At 40.2% G+C, this 23,162-nt stretch overlaps 1 protein-coding gene and 1 pseudogene across 1 annotated transcript; both read right to left on the bottom strand.

Moving 5' to 3' along the window:
* The window catches only part of LOC139479410 (uncharacterized), a 151,853-nt pseudogene that overhangs the window by 75,059 nt on the left and 53,632 nt on the right, over positions 1 to 23,162 (bottom strand).
* Positions 3,289 to 22,407, bottom strand: LOC139478451 (3'-5' exoribonuclease HELZ2-like). The gene is made up of 11 exons (XM_071260914.1): positions 22,335 to 22,407; positions 16,258 to 19,790; positions 15,216 to 15,313; positions 14,650 to 14,790; positions 14,036 to 14,173; positions 12,902 to 13,155; positions 11,494 to 11,850; positions 10,413 to 10,652; positions 9,239 to 9,410; positions 7,846 to 8,013; positions 3,289 to 5,597 (listed from the first exon to the last, which is right to left on the bottom strand). The coding sequence occupies exons 2-11, from the start codon at positions 19,782 to 19,784 to the stop codon at positions 5,473 to 5,475; spliced, it is 5,220 nt and encodes a 1,739-aa protein (XP_071117015.1). The 5' UTR covers positions 19,785 to 19,790; positions 22,335 to 22,407; the 3' UTR covers positions 3,289 to 5,472.

The following is a 23,162-nucleotide window of genomic DNA, read 5'->3' as shown; positions in this document are numbered from 1 at the left end:
TGTAGTTTATCCAGATTCCCTATGGTTAAATCTGACTCGATCGCCGAATGACATTTGCGACGCCATGTTTGTTTATAAACACTGAAAGTAGTCCTACTTGACCTTTGATATTTGCATCTCTATCCGCATATGACCCCAACGGATATCGTTTTTATCCGGCTTTATCCTGTCGAAAAACCTACCCATTATATGATAAATACCATTACACAATCGATCAACATAAGTTTGTAACTCTGTAAACAGACACAAATATGTTTCATCTAAAGTGATACATGAAAACATGTTGCAAAATATATATTTTATGTGGAAATATAAAGTAGGCAGTCCCTTTCAAGTTGCAGATATACAATGCTTCCATTCATGCTAATGCATCTTTGGGAATGTATATATTTCCCAATATAAAGGCAGTGTTTCCCCATGTATCTAATTGATTTCCACCAATTTACTAATTATCCAAATGTGTTACATATTGTCCTGAATTGTAACAATTGCCAGAAAAACGACCGTGATTCTATGTGTAACCATCTTGACGAGGCAAGGGCGTTAACTGTTTGTTTGTTGTTTAACGCCACACTCAGCAATTTTCCAGCTATATGACGACGGTCTGTAAAATAATCGAGTCTGGACCGGACAATCCAGAGATTTATATGAAGAGCATCGATCCACACAATTGGGATACGATGACATGCATCGACCAAGTCAGCGAGCCTGACTACCCGGTCCCGATAGTCGCCTCTTACGACAAGCACAGTCGCCTTTTACCCCGGATCTTCCCGAGTCAAGGGAGTTAACTAAATGTAAAAGTCCGGTTTCCATCCTTGCCGCATTAGGCTGTTATTCTGGAGTTACATTTGGCTAGACTAACGAGTTTATGCATATTCCAATCAAAATAGTAACAAACTAGACATCCGGTTCGAAAGCAACATGGATTTCAGCGTGCAGATTTCGTTCGACAGTAGGATTTGCAAATGGAATCTGATTGGTCAATAGGAGGGACAAAGAAGGGACATTACTCGTAATAGCCACTGGTGGCGCTACGGTCGAGCCTGGACATTCCAGCTTGGAAACTGTCAGTTAACGCCCTTGCCTCGGGGAGATGATGTGAAACACACTCTTTCGTTAGGTAAACTATTGGTGAGCAGTTCCTGTAAATGCACATGTATAGATGTCGGTAAATAAGTTGTTTATACATGTTAATGACCCAAAATATAAAATGTAATGGCAGCATCTGCTTCTCAGTATAAACAAATATATTTCATCAGTACAAATATACCATGTAAAAAATTTTTTTGTGACATGAATGCAGATACTATCCATTCTCTATGTACTAACTGTTTAAAAAATATATATACATGTTGTCTATCCAAAAATACAAGTTTGACTTCATGTAAAACACCCCTTGCTCTATTGAAACCAATCGTTTGTCTGTGTAAAATAACTGACCATTAATGCAAATATATATAGCTTTCTTCTTTATGCACCTGCAAACATATTATGTTCGATGCTGTTACGTTTGGATCCACTAAACTGTTTCCATACATAACAATGAGAGGTTACACAACAATTTAAAAATAATTTAATACTGGCAGTCTAATCACGCTTCATATTATTCAGAAACAGCAATAGCAAGTATCAATCACAATAAAAACAAAAACAGTCTGACTTAGAGAAAAATATATACCCGCTCCTCTATTCCTTTAAACAGAAATATATAAATTGAATGGCAGGTTTTACATTGAAGCATATTTTGAAAAGTATTTGCTGCTTCAGGAAAAAACATATAGGAAATACGAGCCATTAAACATCATTTTGTAAGTAAAACTGTATGTTGAATGCCAAGACCTCTCAACCAACTCTTAAAAGAACATCATGCCTCTGTCCTAAAAACAACTCTAAATCTGCTATCTCTGACCACACCCAAATTCACCCGAGCCACAATATTAAGAGGGACAACGTCAACATCTTAGCAACAAACAAGAAAGTCTTCAAGCTCAGAAAATTTATAGAAGCCATTTGCATCAAAAGAATTCAGCCAGCCATAAACAGAGATCAAGGATACTACATCCCTCCAGCTTACCATGATCTCATCAGCTTGCCAAAACAACACTGAACTATTATCTCCCCACTGGCTTCCCATAAATTCCTTCTTAGTACTCCTTGTGTTAATCCCATACCCATCAATTACTGTACATCAACCCTATCTCTTGTATAAACTTGTCTTATTATAACTACCTAATCAATCAGTGTACATCAACCTTATCTGTTATATAAACATCTGTCTATTGTTATGTATATATATATCATGCTCATACATAGTTTGTACATTTTCCCATCTAAAACTAAAAGTATAACCACTGCAAAATTCGCAGATGACATTTCTTTCTGGAAGTCGTCAACATCTCTAAAACAGATCCAAAAAAGAATTCAACCCCTCCTTAAACATATAGAACTTTGGGCAACCCAGTGGGGATTCCAAATTAACACTAATAAAACCATCGGCTTACTCTCCAAAAACAGACATATGCCAAATTGTACACCCAAACTCACCCTTAATGATCAAACCATCTCATTCAAAAAGGAAGCTAAATTTCTGGGAATTACTTTTGACCAGCACCTAACATGGGCCCCCCATATTCATAATTTGGTCACATCTTGTCAAAAAGACTTAAATCTAATGAGAGCCATCAGCGGCACTGATTGGGGCGCTGACAAACATACATTACTAAACATATACAAGTCATTAATTCAATCTAAGATTGACTATGCTTGCTCCAGTCCTCAACTCCATATCAGAAACACTAAATAATAAACTAAACTCCATTCAATATAAAGCCCTTAAAACAGCCCTGGGCACTAGAACCGGTACAGTCCTAAACACTCTCCAGCTAATATCAGGAACCACTTCCATCCAACTCCGGCGCAACCAAACCATTCTCAACTACTGGGCTGGGGCCCAACAAAACCCTATCCTAAAACAAATCATCACTAAATACAACAATCTTAGACCTGCAACCCTAAAGAAATTCAAAAACAATCACACACTAGCTCCCTATCTCACACATCTCTACATCACCGAAGTGGTAAACGTCGGAGACCTGCATCACTTCGGGCTTTCCTCCCACATTAAGCTGACACACCGTGATATAACTGGAATACTGTTAAAAGCGGCGTTAAACCCAACTCACTCACTCACACATCTCTACAAACTTATAAAAACCTACAAACTAGAAAACACCAAACACACAGACCCCCCAAACACATTTATAAATGACAACCCCCCCCCTGAAACAGACCTCTCACTCCACAAAACATTCATTTCCCATCCTGACCCTAAAAACCTAGACAAAAAAGAAATCTCAAACAACTACATACACCAAAATTGGCCCAACCACACCCATATCTACACCGATGCATCACAGACAAATAACGACATAACAGGACTAGGCATACAGATCACACAACCTACACCAATCACTACAAACTTCCACTATACCAACTACACACATATCATCACAGCTGAACTACTAGCTATACTATGTGCATATCACTACATAAAAATATCTAACGACACAAACTTCCTTATAATCTCAGACTCACTAGGTGCATTAACTCAAATTCACAATAAAAAATCTAAATCAAGGCAAGACATAATAAACAATATCATAGACATACACACAAAACTGTTAGAATCTAACAAAACAATAACTCTCCTATGAGCACCTGCACACACTGGCAGAACAGGCAACCAACTAGCAGACACAGCAGCAAAACTAGCCACCACCCAACCATCACCAAAACATTAACTTCACCACTAGTAAAGCCGAGATAAAATCACTAATAAAAAGAAATACATTATCCCAAAATTTCAAAACAAATATTCAAAATTGTAAGTCAACCTTGACAAAATCCTTTTTTATTAAGCCAGTCACAAAGTGTCGGAACTTCACAAAGTCTATTTTAGCAGATAAAGTCATAAATAGAATGTTAAGAGGCCAAACTAATTTAAAACACTCCACAAACAAAACAGACACCCACATCCAAACTACATCCACTGCAATACTCCTGAAACCCTAGACCACATATTCAACCACTGTTCACAATATAAACAACAACAAACTCACTTATACAATTCCCTTCCCCCACAGCTCAAAAACAACATCCAACTGCTCTTAGACCCATTTAACCATACTGCTAAATTCTCCCATATAGCCACATTCCTTAAAACAACAAAACTAATAAGCAAACTTTAGAAAAATCCCAACAAATTACAGCCTAATAACTACATCTAAAATCCACACTTTTACAATTTAGGATCGGGATCCAAATTCTTAGCGCGGACCGACTTCTCCGACGTCCGCGCGATAAATTCGCCCATATCCATACACTAATAAACATGACCGTTTAACCAGCCACCAACCCAAGCCCAGCTTCCACGCTCACGGCCAATACTTACCCCTCCCTCTCCTGACTCCCCTACCCCAGCCAGTAAGCCCAAACTTTTTATAATAGGTTTCTCACCCACCCCATCGTTTATTTTTATTTTTTAGTACATATTATTACATAGCATATCAGCTTAACTGATTATATACCACTCTAAAACTCTATATTAGCTACTTCCCTTAGATTAGGTTTCTTACAGCTCTACATCACTACTGCTAAACCTCTCTCCCCTTCACCCTCCTTTACTATATTTCTTTCTTCTTTGACCCCCCTAATTTACATTTTTTTGGGCCCGCCGATTACTTACATATTTCCCACTATTGTTTATTACTGTTTAACCCGTCTGGCCCCGACTGCGAAATAGCCGACGGCTGAAGCGGTCGTAAAATCATCAAAACTACTAGTTTGTACATCATTTGCTTGATAACGGTGTTAGAATCCACACCGAAACGTCGCCCAATTGTAATAAAGAAGTTGCTCATCCATAACAATTTTGTCTTAGTAAAATATAAACTTGATTCAATTCTTCTAAGGAAATATCAAAGAATACTAATTGTATATACAAGTATAAAAATATAGCAAAATACAAGAGTTCACCATCTGGTTGTTGTGAAGTGTTTTGAAGACATAAGTGAAAATCTTGCTCTGGATAATATCCACGTTCAAAACGAGGTCCGTACCACTTGTTTCCAGACCTCCCGATCCCGTTAGTCGCCTTTTACGACAAGCAGAGTCACCTTTTACGGCACGCATGGGTTGCTGAAGACCTATTCTACCCCGGAATCTTCACGGGTCGTATCCTAATAGAATATAGAAGTTGTCATCCATAAAATATCTTGTCTTTACTCGTTGGTGCTTTGTTGTTTTAAATGGGTAGCCATCTCGTGACCATATTCCTATATCCATCGCAGTATATGCCATTGGGAGGGGTTGGTTAACAAACACCCCACTCAGTCTTCACGTTGAGTCCGTTCTGCACTCTCGGCTATGGCTTGTTACCCATATATGGTAATGCTTGTTGGGCAAAAGACGTTAAAGTCTACGATCTGCTTGTGTGGTCGGGGGGAAGGTGTGGGCGTTCACAAAACACCTCTCAGTTCTGTATGCATCCAACAGTTTCTTCCAGATAGGGTCACATTTAAGTAGATGAGAATTCCCTGAAACAGGATTACAGATTAACAAACAAAGGCGTCAAAATCCTTCCCATATTCATAAGAAATCTCCACCAAAAGCAGAGTCGATTGTACTATATCCGTTTATATGATGAGCACGTGTTTATGAATCACCCTCAAACAGTGAAGACACCGGGTGTTCGCGAAAAGCTGAGCGTAGGAAAGTCAATTGTTTGCCTGGAACATATAGAGAATCTCACCCGAGTGTCTTTTGATATCAAATATATCAACACGAGTTGATAAAAGTGGAAATATTCCGAGGCTTGCCGAGGATTTTTTCCACTTTTATCAACGAGTGTTGATAAATTTGATATCAAAGGACACAAGGGTGAGATTTTATTTATCATCCAACATCATTCTTCCAACTTTTTCAGTTTGTAGACAGTAATTAGCAGTGTCTTCAGTGTAAAAAGTACTGCTAACAGCTTCAGTAGCAGAGTCATTAGTGATGTCATTTGATTGTGACGTCATGGTAACCAGTGATGTCACAATGGTCTGCAAAGCATTGTGATGTAATTTCATTGCAGCGATATCTACAGTGTAGATATCGCTTGATCTCATCCAAGCGATATCTCCTGTGGGAGCCAGTTTTGGATGATAAATGGTACAGGTCCAAAATAGGTAACTGTATCGAACACTTGGAAATGCCCTTCACAGGTCAACAATATTTTTTTTGAAAGGTTACCTTAGGCATTGAATGCTGTTACCTCGATCAAACAACTTCTGAGCAAGAGTTGAATGACGCTCTTTGAAATCTTGGGACAAAGAGCATGTTCGATTGCACCTCAAAATTTGTGAAATGTAAACACCAAGGGGTGGAGCTGCTGGAATATTGCTCGACATAAAGGGAAAGTTGAAATCATCCCTTTTGTCCTACAGTCTTGTGGAGAGTATTTTGTCACTCTAAATCTTTAAAAATATGCATAGATCCAAATGTGAAACGGATGAGACGACACCAGACATTGCATCAACAGCATAATCCCCGTTGTCTTGCTGTTGTGTTTGTCAAATATGGCGTTTGTCACACTGCAGACCCGTGAAGATCCAAATATGAAACGGATGAGGCGGTCCCACAGGTTTTCTATATTTCCAGTTCAGGTGGGTAAATCAGTGGAAGGGAATGGACTTTTTCATGGTTATTAAACGTTACCAGATCAGCGATATACCTAAAGCTACACGTCTTGGTCAAATTACTTTGTTTTCACTTTCCCAATTTAAGCGCATAATTACGCCCCAAGCATATTACTGTAGTGCATGACATTGCATAAACTGCTTAATCCCCGTAGTCTTGTCGTTGTGTTTGTCAAATATGGCGTTTGTCACACTGCAGACCCGTGAAGATCCAGACTAGAATTGCTCTTCAGCAACCCATTCTTGTCGTAAGAGGTGACTTACGGGATCAGGTGGTCAGGATCGCTGACTTGGCTGATGCATGTCATCGTATCCTAATGTTCATGATGTCAATCACTGGATTGATTGATCTAGACTCGATTATTTATCGATTTATCATATTGACAGTATTTCAGCCATATCGCGACGAGAGTTGGTGAAAGCATAGTAAAGACTTCTTGCTCATGAAATGAAAATACTCGTGAATATGAGTCTTCCCTAAACGTCAGGCAGCTATTTTTTTCAGGTGATTTTTTAATCATTATCAAGCCTTTCCTCGCTCAAGGGAGAGCATGTTGACAAAACATTCAGACCTTACCAATGATTATCAAGCCTTTCCTCGCTCAAGTGAGTGACAAAACATTCAGACCTTACCCATGATTATCAAGCCTTTCCTCGCTCAAGTGAGTGACAAAACATTCAGACCTTACCAATGATTATCAAGCCTTTCCTCGCTCAAGTGAGTGACAAAACATTCAGACCTTACCAATGATTATCAAGCCTTTCCTCGCTCAAGTGAGTGACAAAACATTCAGACCTTACCAATGATTATCAAGTCTTTCCTCGCTCAAGTGAGTGACAAAACATTCAGACCATACCAATGATTATCAAGCCTTTCCTCGCTCAAGGGAGAGCATGTTGACAAAACATTCAGACCTTACCAATGATTATCAAGCCTTTCCGAGCTCGAGTGAGTGACAAAACATTCAGACCATACCAATGATTATCAAGCCTTTCCTCGCTCAAGCGAGAGCATGTTGACAAAACATTCAGACCATACCAATGATTATCAAGCCCTTCCTCGCTCAAGGGAGAGCATGTTGACAAAACATTCAGACCTTACCAATGATTATCAAGCCTTTCCGAGGTCGAGTGAGAGCAACGTTGATCTGATTTTCATCTGTGATGAAACCCAGGTTGTACCTGCGCCACCCCAATGTTGGCTTGTCCTCTATCTTGTACTGGGGGAGTGATCGCACAGTGCTGAATATGACATAGTCCCATTCACCACCTGTAGAAGATTGACGGGTTTCAAATGGTTGGTTTGTACATCTTTATCGTACATAAATCAACATAACAGATGGTTACTTCTCATCCCGTTATTGGGGGCACGGGTGGCCCAGTCGTCTGTGCAGAGTTGCGTCCCTTGGGCATGCCAGAAACCTAGGATTGTTGGTTCGAATCCCGGTTCGCCCCGATTATGTTTCGAGGTTTGTCAGCACCATACCCGTGCTCGTGGGTTTCACCGAAGTGGTAAACGTGTAAGACCTGCATCACTTCAGGCTTTCCTCCCACATTAAGCTGACACGCCGCGATGTAATTGGAATACTGTTAAAAGCGTCGTTAAGCCCAACTCACTCACTCACACTCACTCATCCAGTTTCTCTGACTGGTACTGGTGATGACGGCAATCTCCCAACATGACAAGTATTTTCTCATGTTTAGAAACTTAAACTTAGGTTAACAAGTTATACTCTTCCTACTGGAACACATCTGCCACAATGACACAACACACACATGGTATTCATGTTAAAATGTATCCGAGTGGGTTAGCACTATAAAATCGGCAAAAGTCCGGACTAGCCACACATGTCGTTAGATAAGTGCAATACTCTTGAACGCGACTGAAAACCCATTTCACCTCACCTCATATGTTTTATGTTATATATCTTTTTGAAGACATTTTACATCACACACTTTTGTTTTCTTTTGTGATATATTTGATAGATTTTATGTAATTAAATCTGTAGTTAGAGGAGAGAGAGAGAGAGAGAGAGAGAGAGAGAGAGAGAGAGAGAGAGAGAGACACACACACACACACATACGCAAACTTACACACCCTGCTCTAATATGCCTGAACGTAACGCAATGAAACAGGCAACTTAATTTGGCTCAAATACCTTCTGTCTATTTTAAGTCAAAGACGAAAAAGGTCGAGGCATAGTATTGGTGGTGTCATTGCTATTATAATAACATGCATAGTAGCCTCAAAAGCCCTTCTGCAAAGATTAGATAGTTACGTCGAAGAATTATAGCTGTGTCATTGCTATTATTAGTATTCAAAAAAGCGTCCAAAGCCTTTCTGCAAAGAATAAGTAGTTAAAGTCAAGGCATTGAAAAAGTCAAGAAATATCTACTAAAAGTTGTCGTGAGAAATATGTTATGACTTTTAGTAGGCAAGAAGTGATCTGATCCTAATCGCTCCTTCATATTACATAAGTCTAAGTGACACCTACCTTGACTCGCAACCACAGTCTGGACTCGGGGGTCTTTTAGGTTTTTGTCAGCACCGGATTTCTTCTCCAGCATTTCTTTGATCAGACTTCTCTGAGCATTATACTGGGACATAATGTTGATTTTCTCGAGTGGTATCCTGTCTCGTTTTACCAGATACATCAGCACTTCCGTCTGAAAAACAGAAGGTGCTCCCTTGTAGTTAATTGTTTGTTTCTTTTTTATGCCACAGTCAGCATTATTCCAGCATTATTGCTGTGGGTTACGAATCTAGTCCGAGTCTGATAAACCAATGACTGGAACAATGTGCAACGTTCCACGACGTCGAGGAACGATGACAGGCAACATAGCAGCAGTGGAGGACTGGAGGTAATAGTGATTCTAGCCCGGACCCAGATAGTAGGGTAGTAATTATGACATGTTTCCTCGTTATAATGTTATGAGAGACAAAAGACAAAATGTCTCCATGTTTATATCAATGAACACAAATTCTAACATGATCGAAAAAGAACACCATATTTGTTCCATTTGTGGACAACAGTAATAAGTAGAGTTAAAACAGAATGAACCACCTTTTCAACTTTCCAAAATGAGACTTGGGCTAAAGTGCTTTTAAATCCATCTAAAATTAACGGCCGAAATAAAATGAATTCAAGTCGGTGTAAATGGCGAAACAGCTGTGGAAATCATATAAATGAACCACTGAAAATCAGTGATGACACCAGGTGTTCGCGATAAGGGAAAGCATGATCCGCCCTACCGGAAGCACCTGCCATGCTCAAATGTTAAATAAATGATAAGATAGTAGATACCTTGTCATAAATCTCGATCATAAACAGACCCGTGAAGATTCCAGGGTAGAATAGGTCTCCAGCAACCCATGCTTGCCGTAAAAGGTGACTATGCTTGTCGTAAAAGGCGACTAACGGGATCGGGTGATCAGGCTCGCTGACTTGGTTGATGCATGTCATCGATCCCAATTGCATGGATCGATGCTCATGATAATTATCACTGGATTGTCTGGTCCAGACTCGATTATTTACAGACCGCCGTCATATAGCTGGAATATTGCTGAGTGCGGCGTTAAACAACAAACCAATCAATCAATCAAAGTTACGATCATAAACAACTTGCGTAGGTGCAACCCGTAACAAATCTTGTTAAATCAAAACTAACCACTTTTTCAGCTTCCTTCCTGTTGGACTTGGACTGTTCGTTGCCCTCCTGTGTAGTGACAGTGAGGGTCTCCTCCTTCCCAACCACGTGGCAGAAGACCTTGGGGTTGGTGGTCACCGGCCAGATGGACAGCTCCTGTCCTGGGGCAATGTACCAAGCTGCACGTTCGGGGCGACTATCTTCTGTCCTAAGATTCCCTTGGTAAAACTGGCTTGATGGAAACTTGCATATCTCTGGATGCTGTGGATCGATGAATAATTAATGTTAAAGAAGACCCTTCAGTTATCATTGGGTAGCATTTTCTGACTGATCATTCATAACACAGCAATTTCTAACCTGCATGTAAATCCACGGTTTGATAAATGTATGTCCCAGAAAGAGTCTTGCATATTTGTTTCATACAAATGAACTATTTAGAATTCCCACATAACAAGAACCTTCAGTCAGTGTATTTCCGTTTGAGAAAAATCCAAACCCAAAACATATGTCAACCATACATCAATGTGTTTGTTTTTAAAAATCAAAACAAACAAAACCCCATTTAATTACACAACACATTATTTCAGTTAATGTCCAGAAAGTTTGGTTTTATATGGTCACACCACCTCAACATGTAAACCTTACCTCTAGGTGGGACAAGTGGCGTTGGGGTAGCCTTGTGGCTAAAGCGTTCGAGACCTGGGTTCGATTGCCCACTTAGGTACATTGTATGAAGCCCATTTCTGGTGTCCCCCGTCGTGATATTGCTGGAATATTGCTAAAAGCGGCGTAAAACCATACCCAATCGCTCTAGGTAGCACAGACACAGTACGAGAGTGTATAATTTCCAGTTGAGCACAATTTTGTATTCAGTGGAAGTCTAGCAGACATTAACTAACTACAGTAAACTACGGTTATAACGAACACGCTTATAACGAACTAACGGATATAACGAATTAACTTTATAGTTCCGACTATATGCTGTAGTTATGCTGTATATATGCTTATAACGAATTACGGTTATAAGGAACTAAAATTAGAGTTCGTTATAACCGTAGTTTACTGAACTTACTTTATTTGGCCAAAACAAGTAAACACCAACCATTCTATACTGGATATTCAGAAACGCTGCATCCTTCTTGTATCTTTCAAACAGCGACTGGTCAAGACCTAGGCTGGCTGCATGAGAACACTTTACAATCGGTCTCAGCTGCCGGTGGTCGCCTATCAGCACCACTTGTTCTGCCTTCGTGGCGATGATGGGGATCATAGTCTGGGGCTCTGTGCACATGCCGCTCTCATCGATGATACATTGGTTGATGTTGGCTACTTCCGTCAGCTTCTTGCCTCCCGCTACTACGCATGTGCAAAGGATGACATCACACTGAGCCAGCTCATGCCTCTCGGCTCGGGCTATGAGCTTATCGTACGCCTTTAAATCTTCCAAGGTAATATTCTCCTGTAAACAGTTTACAAGATCATCAACATGCATTTCTCATTGCAATAAGATATAAAGAACAATGTATGTCGTATGGTGAGGTGAAATGGGTTTTAACGTCGCGTCCAAGATTATTGCAGCGACGTGCATGTATGTGTGTATGTGTGTGTGTGTGTGGCTGCTTGTACTAGTCCGGACTGATGCCGATTTATAGTGCTAGCACACTGAGACACCATGTCGCAGTTTTAACATGAACACCCCACTCAGACACAGTATACTGACTCCGAGCCGACCAGTCCTTGTTTTAGCCCCTTAATGCTGAGCGCCAGACAGGGTAACAACAAGTACCCTCTTTTTAACGTCTTTTGATATGACGCGGCCGCGGATCGAAACGCGGATCGAACCCCGGACCTTCCGCTCTCCGGGCGGACGCTCTACCATTAGACCACAGAGGCGGTCCTGTCACAGTTAGAAGAGCCCAGTGACAGACAGTGTGTAACATCATGAATGTATTTTCTCAATCTCAAAGCACAAACTGACTTAAATGACTTCCTAGATTATTTCAGTTTAGTAATGCCTAATGCTTTCTTAGAACACTTCCAAAAGGGCCCTTGAATTATTTTTATATGAGATATCACACTGTAACCTCATGCCTATAGACCCGTGAAGATCGGGTCAAAATAGGTCTTCAGCAACCCATGCTTGCCTTAAAAGGCGACTATGCTTGTCGTAAGAGGCGACTAACAGGATCGGGTGGTCAGGCCCGCTGACTTGGTTGATGCATGTCATCAGGCTACACAACAACGGCCTGTAAATAATCTATTCTGGACTAGGCAACCAAGTGACCAAGCAAGATCCACTCTCCATGTCATCAAAGTGTCACACAATTATCCAATCGCGGCCAGTCAAAGAGCCTGAGTACCCGATCCCCGTTTTTGTCGGCTCTTAAGAAACTTTGGACCTATTCTGTCCCGGAATTCACGCAAGAGGCAATGAGTCTAAAAGTTATCAATTTGCAAACAACTTCAAACAGACTGTAAGTGTTAAACTATTTCAAGGAATTTCACATTACCTTCGTGGGATCATCAAAGTAGGTTTTGAACCTGTCATCATAGGACCTTATTTTTTCAGCATGCGGTCTTCCTTCTTGTCTGATGACAAAGTGAAGTGTAACCTTTCGGATTTCAGGGTCAGATTTTAAGTATTTGCTGTTTCTGTTGGATATCACAATCTTCTTTGGAACCGGTTTGTCATTCTCTTCTATGGTTTTGCCATACATTCGTATGATCCTTGGACATATCATCCCCAGTTTCATCATCAGATAACCTGTAATGATAAAAGATATGTGCAGCTGCTTCTTTTCCTGTGTTGTTTGTGTGTTGTTTAAGACCGTACTCCGCAATAGTCCAGCTATATGACGGCGGTCTGTAAATAATCGAGTGATTGACATCATTAGTATCGATCCACGCAAATGGGATACCATGACATGCATCAACTACGTCAGCGAGCCTGAACACCCGATCCCGTTAGTCGCCTTTTACGACAAGCATGGGTCGCTGAAGACCTTTTCTAACCCGGATCTTCACGGGTGTCTTTTTTCTGAAAATGGCGAGTAGTTTATTGAGAGCAGCAGTTTTGTATGAATGCATAACAGTATAATATTACCCCGGTCAATTGATCAGTGTGCACTCAACAATCATTCTCAGCTCTCTGGGGAGTATACAACCCAAGCTGCCTGTGAGGTGTTAGAAGGTCAACACGTTATTATCTTCTGTTTTTTTCTGTGTTATTATCAATGTATCAAATTGTACCATTCAGTCTGAGCACAATATATACTAGACATTAAGATTTGCAATATTTTAGTTGTATCATGTCTTTTAATTTCTTGTTTTGAATTTATGCAGGTACTTTTGATGAATATCAGTGTACCATTAAGATATTTTTTGTTTTGGAAAAATAATTTGACCCAGAAAATACTTGTAAAGAAATAATGTTTAAGACTGTTCAAAAAGAAAGAAATTGTCCGCCAAAAAATATATTGTTTCAAGATGTTTAACGTCAAAAACGCATTTAGGCTCCTAGTTTAATTAAAAAACTATCTGGGGTCTGTTGATGTTATTAATTTTTTTTATGCTGAGATTGAATGGGTTTCCTGACCAAAACGGATTTTTTGTTTAACATGTCTGCCAGCCAATCTCATATTTACCAGCAACTAGATCCACCGATTTGTTGGAGGGTCCACAATACAGAACTTGCCGTTTGTTTTCATCAGAAGGTGGTTTTGTTCTGTTCATCTTGTTAAAGAGATACACCAATTTCAAACCAATACTGGTTTTTCCTGTTCCTGCAACCCGGGATAATGGTAATATGAAGATTGTAAAGGCGTTATTGTGAAACCTTCCATATTATAGTTACTGTTACAACAGAACATAGCTTACTGTGTTGGAATATATAACTGAATCATATTTCGCGATAATTCTGAAATGAATCAAAACTAATCTCATTGAATGAGAGGATATCTCAAAGCAATAATAATGATAACTGAATATACAGTACGAATACATTTCTCATTATCATTAAATCTGCCACCACGAGGTAGCTGAAATATTGCTGACTGCGGCGTTCAACAATATTCTCTCACTCATGTCTGTAAAAACTCCGGTCTGTAGAAACATCCAGCCAGGACCAGACAAACCAGTGATTTATGAACAACGTACCATGCCGTCGGTTAACTATACATTTTAGTCGACGCTAAAAAACCGGTGAGACACACATATTTTGTGTGATTGTCAAATCCCTCACGTCATCTGCATAACCTACCTGGCGGTCCTTGTATCAAACTAAATGGCCGATCCAGAGATTTACGAATGGCTATTTCCTGATTGTAATTGTTGATGATCATTGTGGAGCAGATTTCTCGTTCTTCGTCTGACAGGTCAGTAGAGCTCAGTTGTGCAGATTCTGTTTGAAGAAATGCCACACACATATCTTTTACTGTTCATACAAAGTGTTTCATACTTAATTTCCTTGGCAAATGATGTCTATCATCTTTTATCAACATAATCAATTTCAACATATAATAGTTTGTTTGTTTGTTGTTTTACGCCGCACTCAGCAGTATTCCAGCTATATGACGGCGGTCTACATGTAAATAATCAAGTCTGGACCAGACAATCCAGTGATTGACATCATGAGCATCGCTCCACGCAATTGGGATACGATGACATGCATCAACCAAGTCAGCGAGCCTGACCACCCGATCCCGTTAGTCCCCTTTTACGACAAGCATAGTCGCCTTTTACAGCTAGTATGGGTTGCTGATCGTGAAGACTTATTCTACACCGGATCCTTGATTTCATCTAGTTTCACAATGTCATTCTGCTTACCTATTCTTCTTTTCAGAAGGCTCCAGTCTTTCAGTGCTATATTTTGGGCCAGGTCTGATCCCTCTGTGTCGAGCATCTCCAACATCTGTTCTGTTCTCCTTGATACATAATAGGTTATGAGGTGAAATGGGGTTTAACGTCGCGTCCAAAATTATTGCACTTATAATGCGACGTGCATGCACACGTGTGCGTGTGTGTGTGGCTGCTTGTACTAGTCCGGACTGATGCCGATTTCATAGCGCTAGCACACTGAGACACCATGTCGCAGTTTTAACATGAACACCCCCCTCAGACACAGTATACTGACTCCGAACCGACAGGTCCTTGTTTAAGCCCCTTAATGCCGAGCGCCAGACAGAGTAACAACAAGTACCATCTTTTTTTAACGTCTTTTGATATGACGCGGCCGCGGATAGAACCCCGGACGCTCTACCACTAGACCACAGATTTGATAAATAATACAAATACTTTACATAGTGACGTGATATATTTTAAGTGATATTCCGCGATTTCAGAGAATTCAAATTAATAGTGTTCTTAATGCATAGTTTGTCCTAAAATTCTTTCTTCCAAAACTTTACAGGTCTCTGGGAAAATTCCATATGGTACTAAAAGTATGCACACACACACACACACACACACACACACACACACACACACACACACAATCGTTTTGTTAGTGTTTGTTGTTTAACGCCACACTCAGCAATTGTCCAGCTATATGACGGCGGCCTGTAAATAGTCTGGGCCAGACAATCCAGTGATTGACGTCATGAGCATCGTTCCACGCAATTGGGTTGGGTGGTTGGTTGATACGATGACATGCATCAACCAAGTCAGCGAGCCTGACCACCCGATCCCGATAGTCAAATGTTACAACAATCATAGTCGCCTTTTACACCAAGCATAGGTTGCTGAGGACCTATTCTACCCCGGATCTTCATGGGTCTATATATCATCTGTAGGACAAAGTTACTATCCTTAGCCGACTCTATTTTACGTGTTCCCATTTTCAGTCCATTAAAAAATTATTTTCCGTTACCTGTCAACTTGAGATTTCAAGATGATCTCTGCAGCTGCGTCGAATTCTTGGTCGATCAAACTTGGTGGAGGTGGAATCGAATTTGGTCTCATTTCAAATGTTATTTGCACAGACCCTGCATGAGGATCATTGCCGGCAATGCTGCCTTTAGGCTTCTTCAATTTCACCTTCTTGATAAGGGCATGACCTACCCAAACACTGGCTGGACTGAACATTGAACTTGGGTCATAATCACTCGGAGTATGCCTTATACACAGGTAGTCTAGGGAGGAATCACTGGATGGCAAATCAAAGGAACTTTCACCACCTTTCATTTTGGCCATTCTGTCTACCCCCTTTCCACCTATTTCAATCTGTCGAAAATCGCAAAACTTAGCGTCAAGTATCAGTCGTCCGATAAGTCTGTGGCCATAGTTTCTCATTAATGTTTTCACGTTATGTATGACAATGGTTTCCTCGCTTCCAACAGAGTTCGTAGCACTTTCCATTCGAACCACCGGCAGCCATGTTTCCTGGTATTCCTGAATGAATCTGTACTTGCGATGTCTGAAGGGCTGCATCACATACTCTGCAAAGGTATGGACTGGATCATCCAAATGAGTCAGGCAGAGGTCATAGTTCTCACAGACGTGAAACAGCTGAACATACGGAGTGAGCATCCCTCTGTCTGGCTCTGCGTGCACCTGGACTTTAACAATCTGTCCTGAATAGAAAGTCAGTCTGAATCCATAGAAATGGCAAACTGATATATCCCCATATTTCTCATGAGCCAACCTCTTTTCTCCTCGTCTTTGAGAAACAAACATGTCTCCCATAGCTGGTATGACTTCCTGTCTTCCAGATGTATCAAACACTTTTTTCAATTTTTGGGCAAAATCTTGAAATGGAATTTTTTCAGTATGCATATTTTCATCAAGTAAAATGTTAAATTGTTCTGGATTTTTAACTCGGTTTAAATTTGTGTTATCTCTTCCTTCCCTTTGGCGTCGTTCTTCATATCTGTAGAGACGCTTTCTCCAGAAACACAGAACTTGTTCCCTCCCTGATGGGGATGTTTCTAAAACCGGTTTTTTACAGCAGTCTAGCAGATTGAGGGGCAACTCTAATCGCCTGTACGATGTACCTCTCAGAGATGGAATCCATAATGCTACAATGCTGTCACTGACCTTTTCAACAACTGCATTGAATGTCATTGGTTTCTTTGAAAGCATTTCACTCTTTCTTAGTGTTCTGCAAGTATTCTTGAATTTGGTTTCTCTTTGGCATGCTTCTGTCATTTGCTCACATGCCTTTTCCACTTCCGCTTGTGTGTATGGAGCTTCCTTCTCATCTAATACAGCATGGACGAGTCTGTGGGTGATCAGGTCCACATATCTTCTGAGCGGAGATGTGAAGTGGATGTACGGGAACAGGTTGAGTGAAAAGTGCCCAGTGTTTTTCCTCCCTTCCGAAGAGCATCTGTAAGCTGCTGATTCCAAGATATGAATCCAATGTTGACTTGCAAGGCATTGCAATGGATGCAATTCGTCACAGCAGAGAAGGTCTCTTGTTTGTTTAAAGTCGTTCGCTCCCTTGACTTCTTTCATTTTATCCCATACTGTTTTCTGTACTGAAATCACATGTGCATGTGTTTCATTGTTGTTCTGACCACAATGTTTTGCTACACTGCATTCCCTGTTCTCAAGAACATGCACACCCTGTAATTTGACAAGAAGGTCGATGATGTTTCCTTCCCTTCTAACCCAGTGAACACGTTTCTCCACGGAAGGAGCAGATTGACATCGTAAGGGGATACAGTGTCGCCAAGTTTCCATCAGCCATTCACCAATGAAAGTATTAGTTCTAATCATGAATTCCTCAACTAGATTGTGTGCATCAATATCTCCTTGTTTGTTTTCAATATTGACAAACCTAGGATCTTCCAAGCGTACGTCGTATCTTGAATTTCCCAGTCGTTGTTTGCGAAAGTGTTTAGCTAATACATGAAGGACACGTATGCTACTTTTTAGTGACTGTTTACATTCAAAGTGTATTGGGCGACCATCAATGATGTTTTGAACCTCTCGGTATGAAAACTTTCTGTCAGACCTAATGACGCTCCTGGACACTGAAGGTTTTTCAAGAATGTTTCCTCTTTTGTCTATCTTAAAGAGCACAGAAATTGAAAATCTATCAACGTTAGGCAAGAGACTCAGAGAGCCTTGACTAAGTTTTTCAGGGATCATATGGTGACCCTTGTCTTCCGAAGCAAAGAAGGTTGTGGCTCTTTTCTCAGCCGCCTTGTCAATATCATCTGCTTTCTTCACAAAAGTGGTCACGTCAGTGATGTGAACTCCCACCAATAGAATGTCCTCATGTTCCAACTTCCAAACACTCAGAGCATCATCTAAATCTTTAGAATTAGGATTATCAACTGTAAATGCTGACAAATGTTGATACTCCTCTCGCTGTGTACCTTGAGTTTGGATAAATTCCTTTGATTCAATCTTTTCAACCAGGGATACAGTTGCCTTTACAGTGTCCTTTCGATAATATCGAGGAACTTTGAACTGTGGTATTAAAACATTGAGGCCACTTTCAAACGTTGTTCCACATTCCAGGACTTTGACAACTGCTCCTTGTGGGTTTGGAAAAGGTTTAAACCAAGACAAAAGAACAACAAGAAGAACATATTGTCCTTTCTTACTGTGATCTATTTCACAACATGAAATAAATTTCAGTTGTTTACCTTTCTCATAGGAGTGTAAATCTATAAAATGTTTGTTAGTTTGAGTGAGGGTAGAATATAGGCTTAAGCTGTGGCAGTCGTGTTTTTGTTGTGTGGAATTATGAGACCAGATACGAATTCTCGGTATACTATTACACATTGGCGTGACTACATTGTTCTCCTTGCTGTTGACAGTGCATGCTAAGACAGGGAATCGTGTCTCCCGAAATTTGCTTCGCAACACCCCCTCTACCTTACCATACAGTTTATCATCAAAACTAGCATTGTCTTCATCTTCATCCGCTTTCTTGTCTAAAATTTCTACTACAACTTCATCTTTGTTGAAAGTGTATCCGATTTTACTTCTTCCGTGAATCTCAATTTCTTGGTGATCCTTTCCCTCTTCCAGGATTTGACACACAGCAAAATGAGGTCCTTTCAGGTTAATTAGACACCTCTTGTATTTCTGTGGCTCCTGTTGCAACTTTGTATGAAGTTCCCCATTTACGCGGAGTTGGAGAACATCCTCGGATGCTTCCTTTGGCCAGTACACTATATCAAGACCTTCTCCGACCACAATGTCGTCCGTGTCTTCTCCATCATATCTCCCCTGACTTTGTTCGAACCATGTCTTAGCTGGCTGCTCCTCCTCAACATCCGATCTGTCTGATGTAGCTGAAGAGGTATCACCTTCCGATTCTGATTCACTGTCTTCTGAACCCTTAGAATTAGTTGAAGTATCTTCATTGGGATGTTCCTGTCCTTGGCCATCACTTCTACAGTACACTGCAGATTGTATCGGTGTATTGCGATGCATCATCTGAACCTAATATATAAAAAATAAATAAACAGTTACGGTTTTGTTTGTTGTTTAACGCCGCACTCGGAAATAGTCTAGCTATATGACGGCGGTCTGTTAATATTCGAGCGTTGACCTTGACCTTGACCTTGCGATAACTAGTATTTTTATCTCATGATGTGATAAAGTTACTTAAGACAAATTCTAACTTGGATCATCACAGAGACTCTTCAATTGAATAATCTTCACATCGTTATTAAAAGAAGCATAGGGGTGTCATGCTTATAACGTATAATTTAAAAGGCAGATACACTTACTCTCCCAACTATAAATAATTAAATAAAAGTTGAAGTTGACTTATTTAATATACAAGATTAAAACCTTTGGGCCCATCTTCAGCCATAGTGAATACCAATTGTCCAACTCCAGCTTTTGAAGTACAGTAAACTACATTTATAACGAACAGGCTTATCAATCAATCAGTTTATTCATATATAACTGTAAGGCCACAGGCCCATAATACAGAATACATGACAATGTGGAAGCGGTTAGAAATGTTACAAGGATTCATTTCTTAATAACATGGCATGATATCTAAAGAGAGAGCCTTTTGCTCACATGTGATATTAAAGAGATAAACTTGTATGTATTTGGATGTACATAGTATTTTTGTTTTTTAGTAGTGATATATATACAAGGGCATGCGACCACATTTACCATAAACCATCACGTTAGAAGTACTGTGTTTGACACCAAGAAATCTTTTGCATGCGTATAAATGTACGGACTCAATTTCTTTAGCCTCTGCAAAACCCTATAATTCCGAACCATAGGAAAGAATAGGAGCTATTTTTGTGTCAAAGATTTTGAAGAAAGATTTATAAGCAAACTCGCTAAAATGTTCAAACGTTTGTAAAATTCACAATAACATCTTTTCAGCTTGGATTGCTGCATTACACATATGTCGGTTCGATGATAATTTACTTGAAAATTTACACCAAGATATTTATATGAGGTTTCAGTTTGAAGTAATTGTCCCCGAAAGTACCACTTTTCGTTTTTGACAGCGTATACGTATTTCCTTTGCTAAATACAACATTTATGGTCTTTTCTAGATTAACATTAAGTTTCCACGTATCACAGTTCAATTCTATCTGATTTGTCAAAGTTTGTAAACCTTTTACAGTACTTGAGAACATGATTATATCATCTGCAAATAGTAACATAAATAAGTTCAGGATGTAATAGTATACCATCATCACAATTTCTTTTGATTTGGGCTGCAAGCTCATTAATGAAAAAAAAAGAACAAAAAAGGGCTTAATACACATCCTTGGCGTACACCAGTATGGCAGATACATGCCGTTTTGATTAACACATGATTTAACTTCCTTATAAATACCACATAACAATTTACCCATTTTATTACTGACACCATGTGAATTAAATAGATACCATAACTTATCTCTACAGACTGAATCGAATGCTTTAGAAAAGTCTACAAATATAGCGTACAATTTTCCACGTTTACGTTGAATATACCTATCTATAAGAGCCTGGAGGATAAACATATTATCAGTGGTAGAGTAACCTTGTCGTAAACCTGCTTGCTCTTCCTCAATCTTATCAAGTGTTTCCGACCACAATACCAAGCGTTTATTAATAATGCTAAGAAATATCTTACTGAATATACTGGTAAGTGTAATCCCCCTATAATTTTCAACATCAGTCACTGAGCCTTTTTGTGAATTGGAACGATAGTTCCAAGTGTCAAACCTTTTGGAAAGTAAGAGGTTTCCATTATTGTATTAAATAATAATATTACCAAATACGACAGGGTATTATCACGAACTGACCGATATAACGAACTTATTTTTTTAGTCCTGGCCATTTGTTGTATATATGCTGTATATATGCTTATAACGAACTACGGTTATTTCGAACTAAAGTCAGTGGTCCTTTGAGTTCGTTATAACCGTACTGTGGTAGGCTTCTATAAAATCACTTAATGTCTGTGAGTACAGCAGCATATACTACCCGGTTCATTGTTACAACTCCGTATACCGTGTCAATACAGTCTGCCTTGCAACCAACAGACCATAGTGTCAATAGGACTTGGGACATATCGGTAATCACCCACGTGTATGCTCAGGAGAAAACACAACCATGATATGATCAATATATGTGTACAATTGCGGGTCGCTTTGACACCAAGGGCGGCTGTTATATAAGCTGAATACACATTATGCACAGGGCATTGTTGTTTCCTCAGTACAATACGCCCCAACGCGAGCTCTGCCATGTTGCAGCGCTGCACGCTAGCTCAATATTCGTTAATAAATAATTCCATGTGAAGCATGTTTCGTGGACGGGGCAAACGAAGTGACACTGTTATTGGATTAACTTCTATTATCGTCTCTTCAAGGACGTTTTATGGAGTTATGTTAACCGACTGTTGGTTTAACGTTCACGTCCATTCGTTACAACAGTAGGGGTTAATAAGAGCAATATGCATGTATCAGTGTTATGAGGACTGCCATGGGCTGGTGAGAGTATATGAATAATACTTACGGTGACTGCAGATTGACTGTTTACGGCCCAATTAGTAGGAGCTCGCAATGTCGTACGGTTTATCTTCTATAGGTTATGCATGATAGCTAAATCGATATAAACGACCCGGATGTCGTTTCAACAAAACTGGGTCAAATCGGTGTCCCAGACGGTCGTGTTGATCTCAAGTGACTTTGTCGTAATCTGTCCTGTGCGTGGTAAACTTTGCCAAGTAGAACAGTTATGTCACGGCGTGTCCGGAGATTGACGATGAAATACAGCAGTGAGCCGGGCGTTGACGAGGTTATACAGTATTGAGCCGGGCGTTGACGAGGTTATACAGCAGTGAGCCGGATGTTGACGATGAAATACAGCAGTGAGCCGGGTGTTGACGATGAAAAACAGCAGTGATCCGGGTGTTGACGAGGTTATACAGCAGTGAGCCGGGTGTTGACGAGGTTATACAGCAGTTAGCCGGGCGTTGACGATGAAATATTGAAGTGAGCCAGGTGTTGACGATGAAATATGGAAGAGAGACGGGTATTGACGAGGTTATACAGCAGTGAGCCGGGTGTTGACGAGGTTATACAGCAGTGACGATGAAATACAGCAGTGGGCCGGGTGTTGACGAGGTTATACAGCAGTGATCCGGGTGTTGACGAGGTTATACAGCAGTGAGCCGGGCTTTGACGAGGTTATACAGCAGTGAGCCGGGCGTTGACGATGAAATATTGAAGTGAGCCGGGTGTTGACGATGAAATATGGAAGAGAGACGGGTATTGACGAGGTTATACAGCAGTGAGCCGGGTGTTGACGAAGTTGTACAGCAGTAAGCCGGGTGTTGACGAT

The sequence above is a fragment of the Haliotis cracherodii genome, unplaced genomic scaffold, assembly GCF_022045235.1.
Source record: "Haliotis cracherodii isolate W230 unplaced genomic scaffold, xgHalCrac1.p SCAF_4, whole genome shotgun sequence".
NCBI lineage: Eukaryota > Metazoa > Mollusca > Gastropoda > Lepetellida > Haliotidae > Haliotis > Haliotis cracherodii.
The sequence above is the reverse complement of the archived record's forward strand: the minus strand, read 5'-3'. Positions and strand labels throughout refer to the sequence as shown.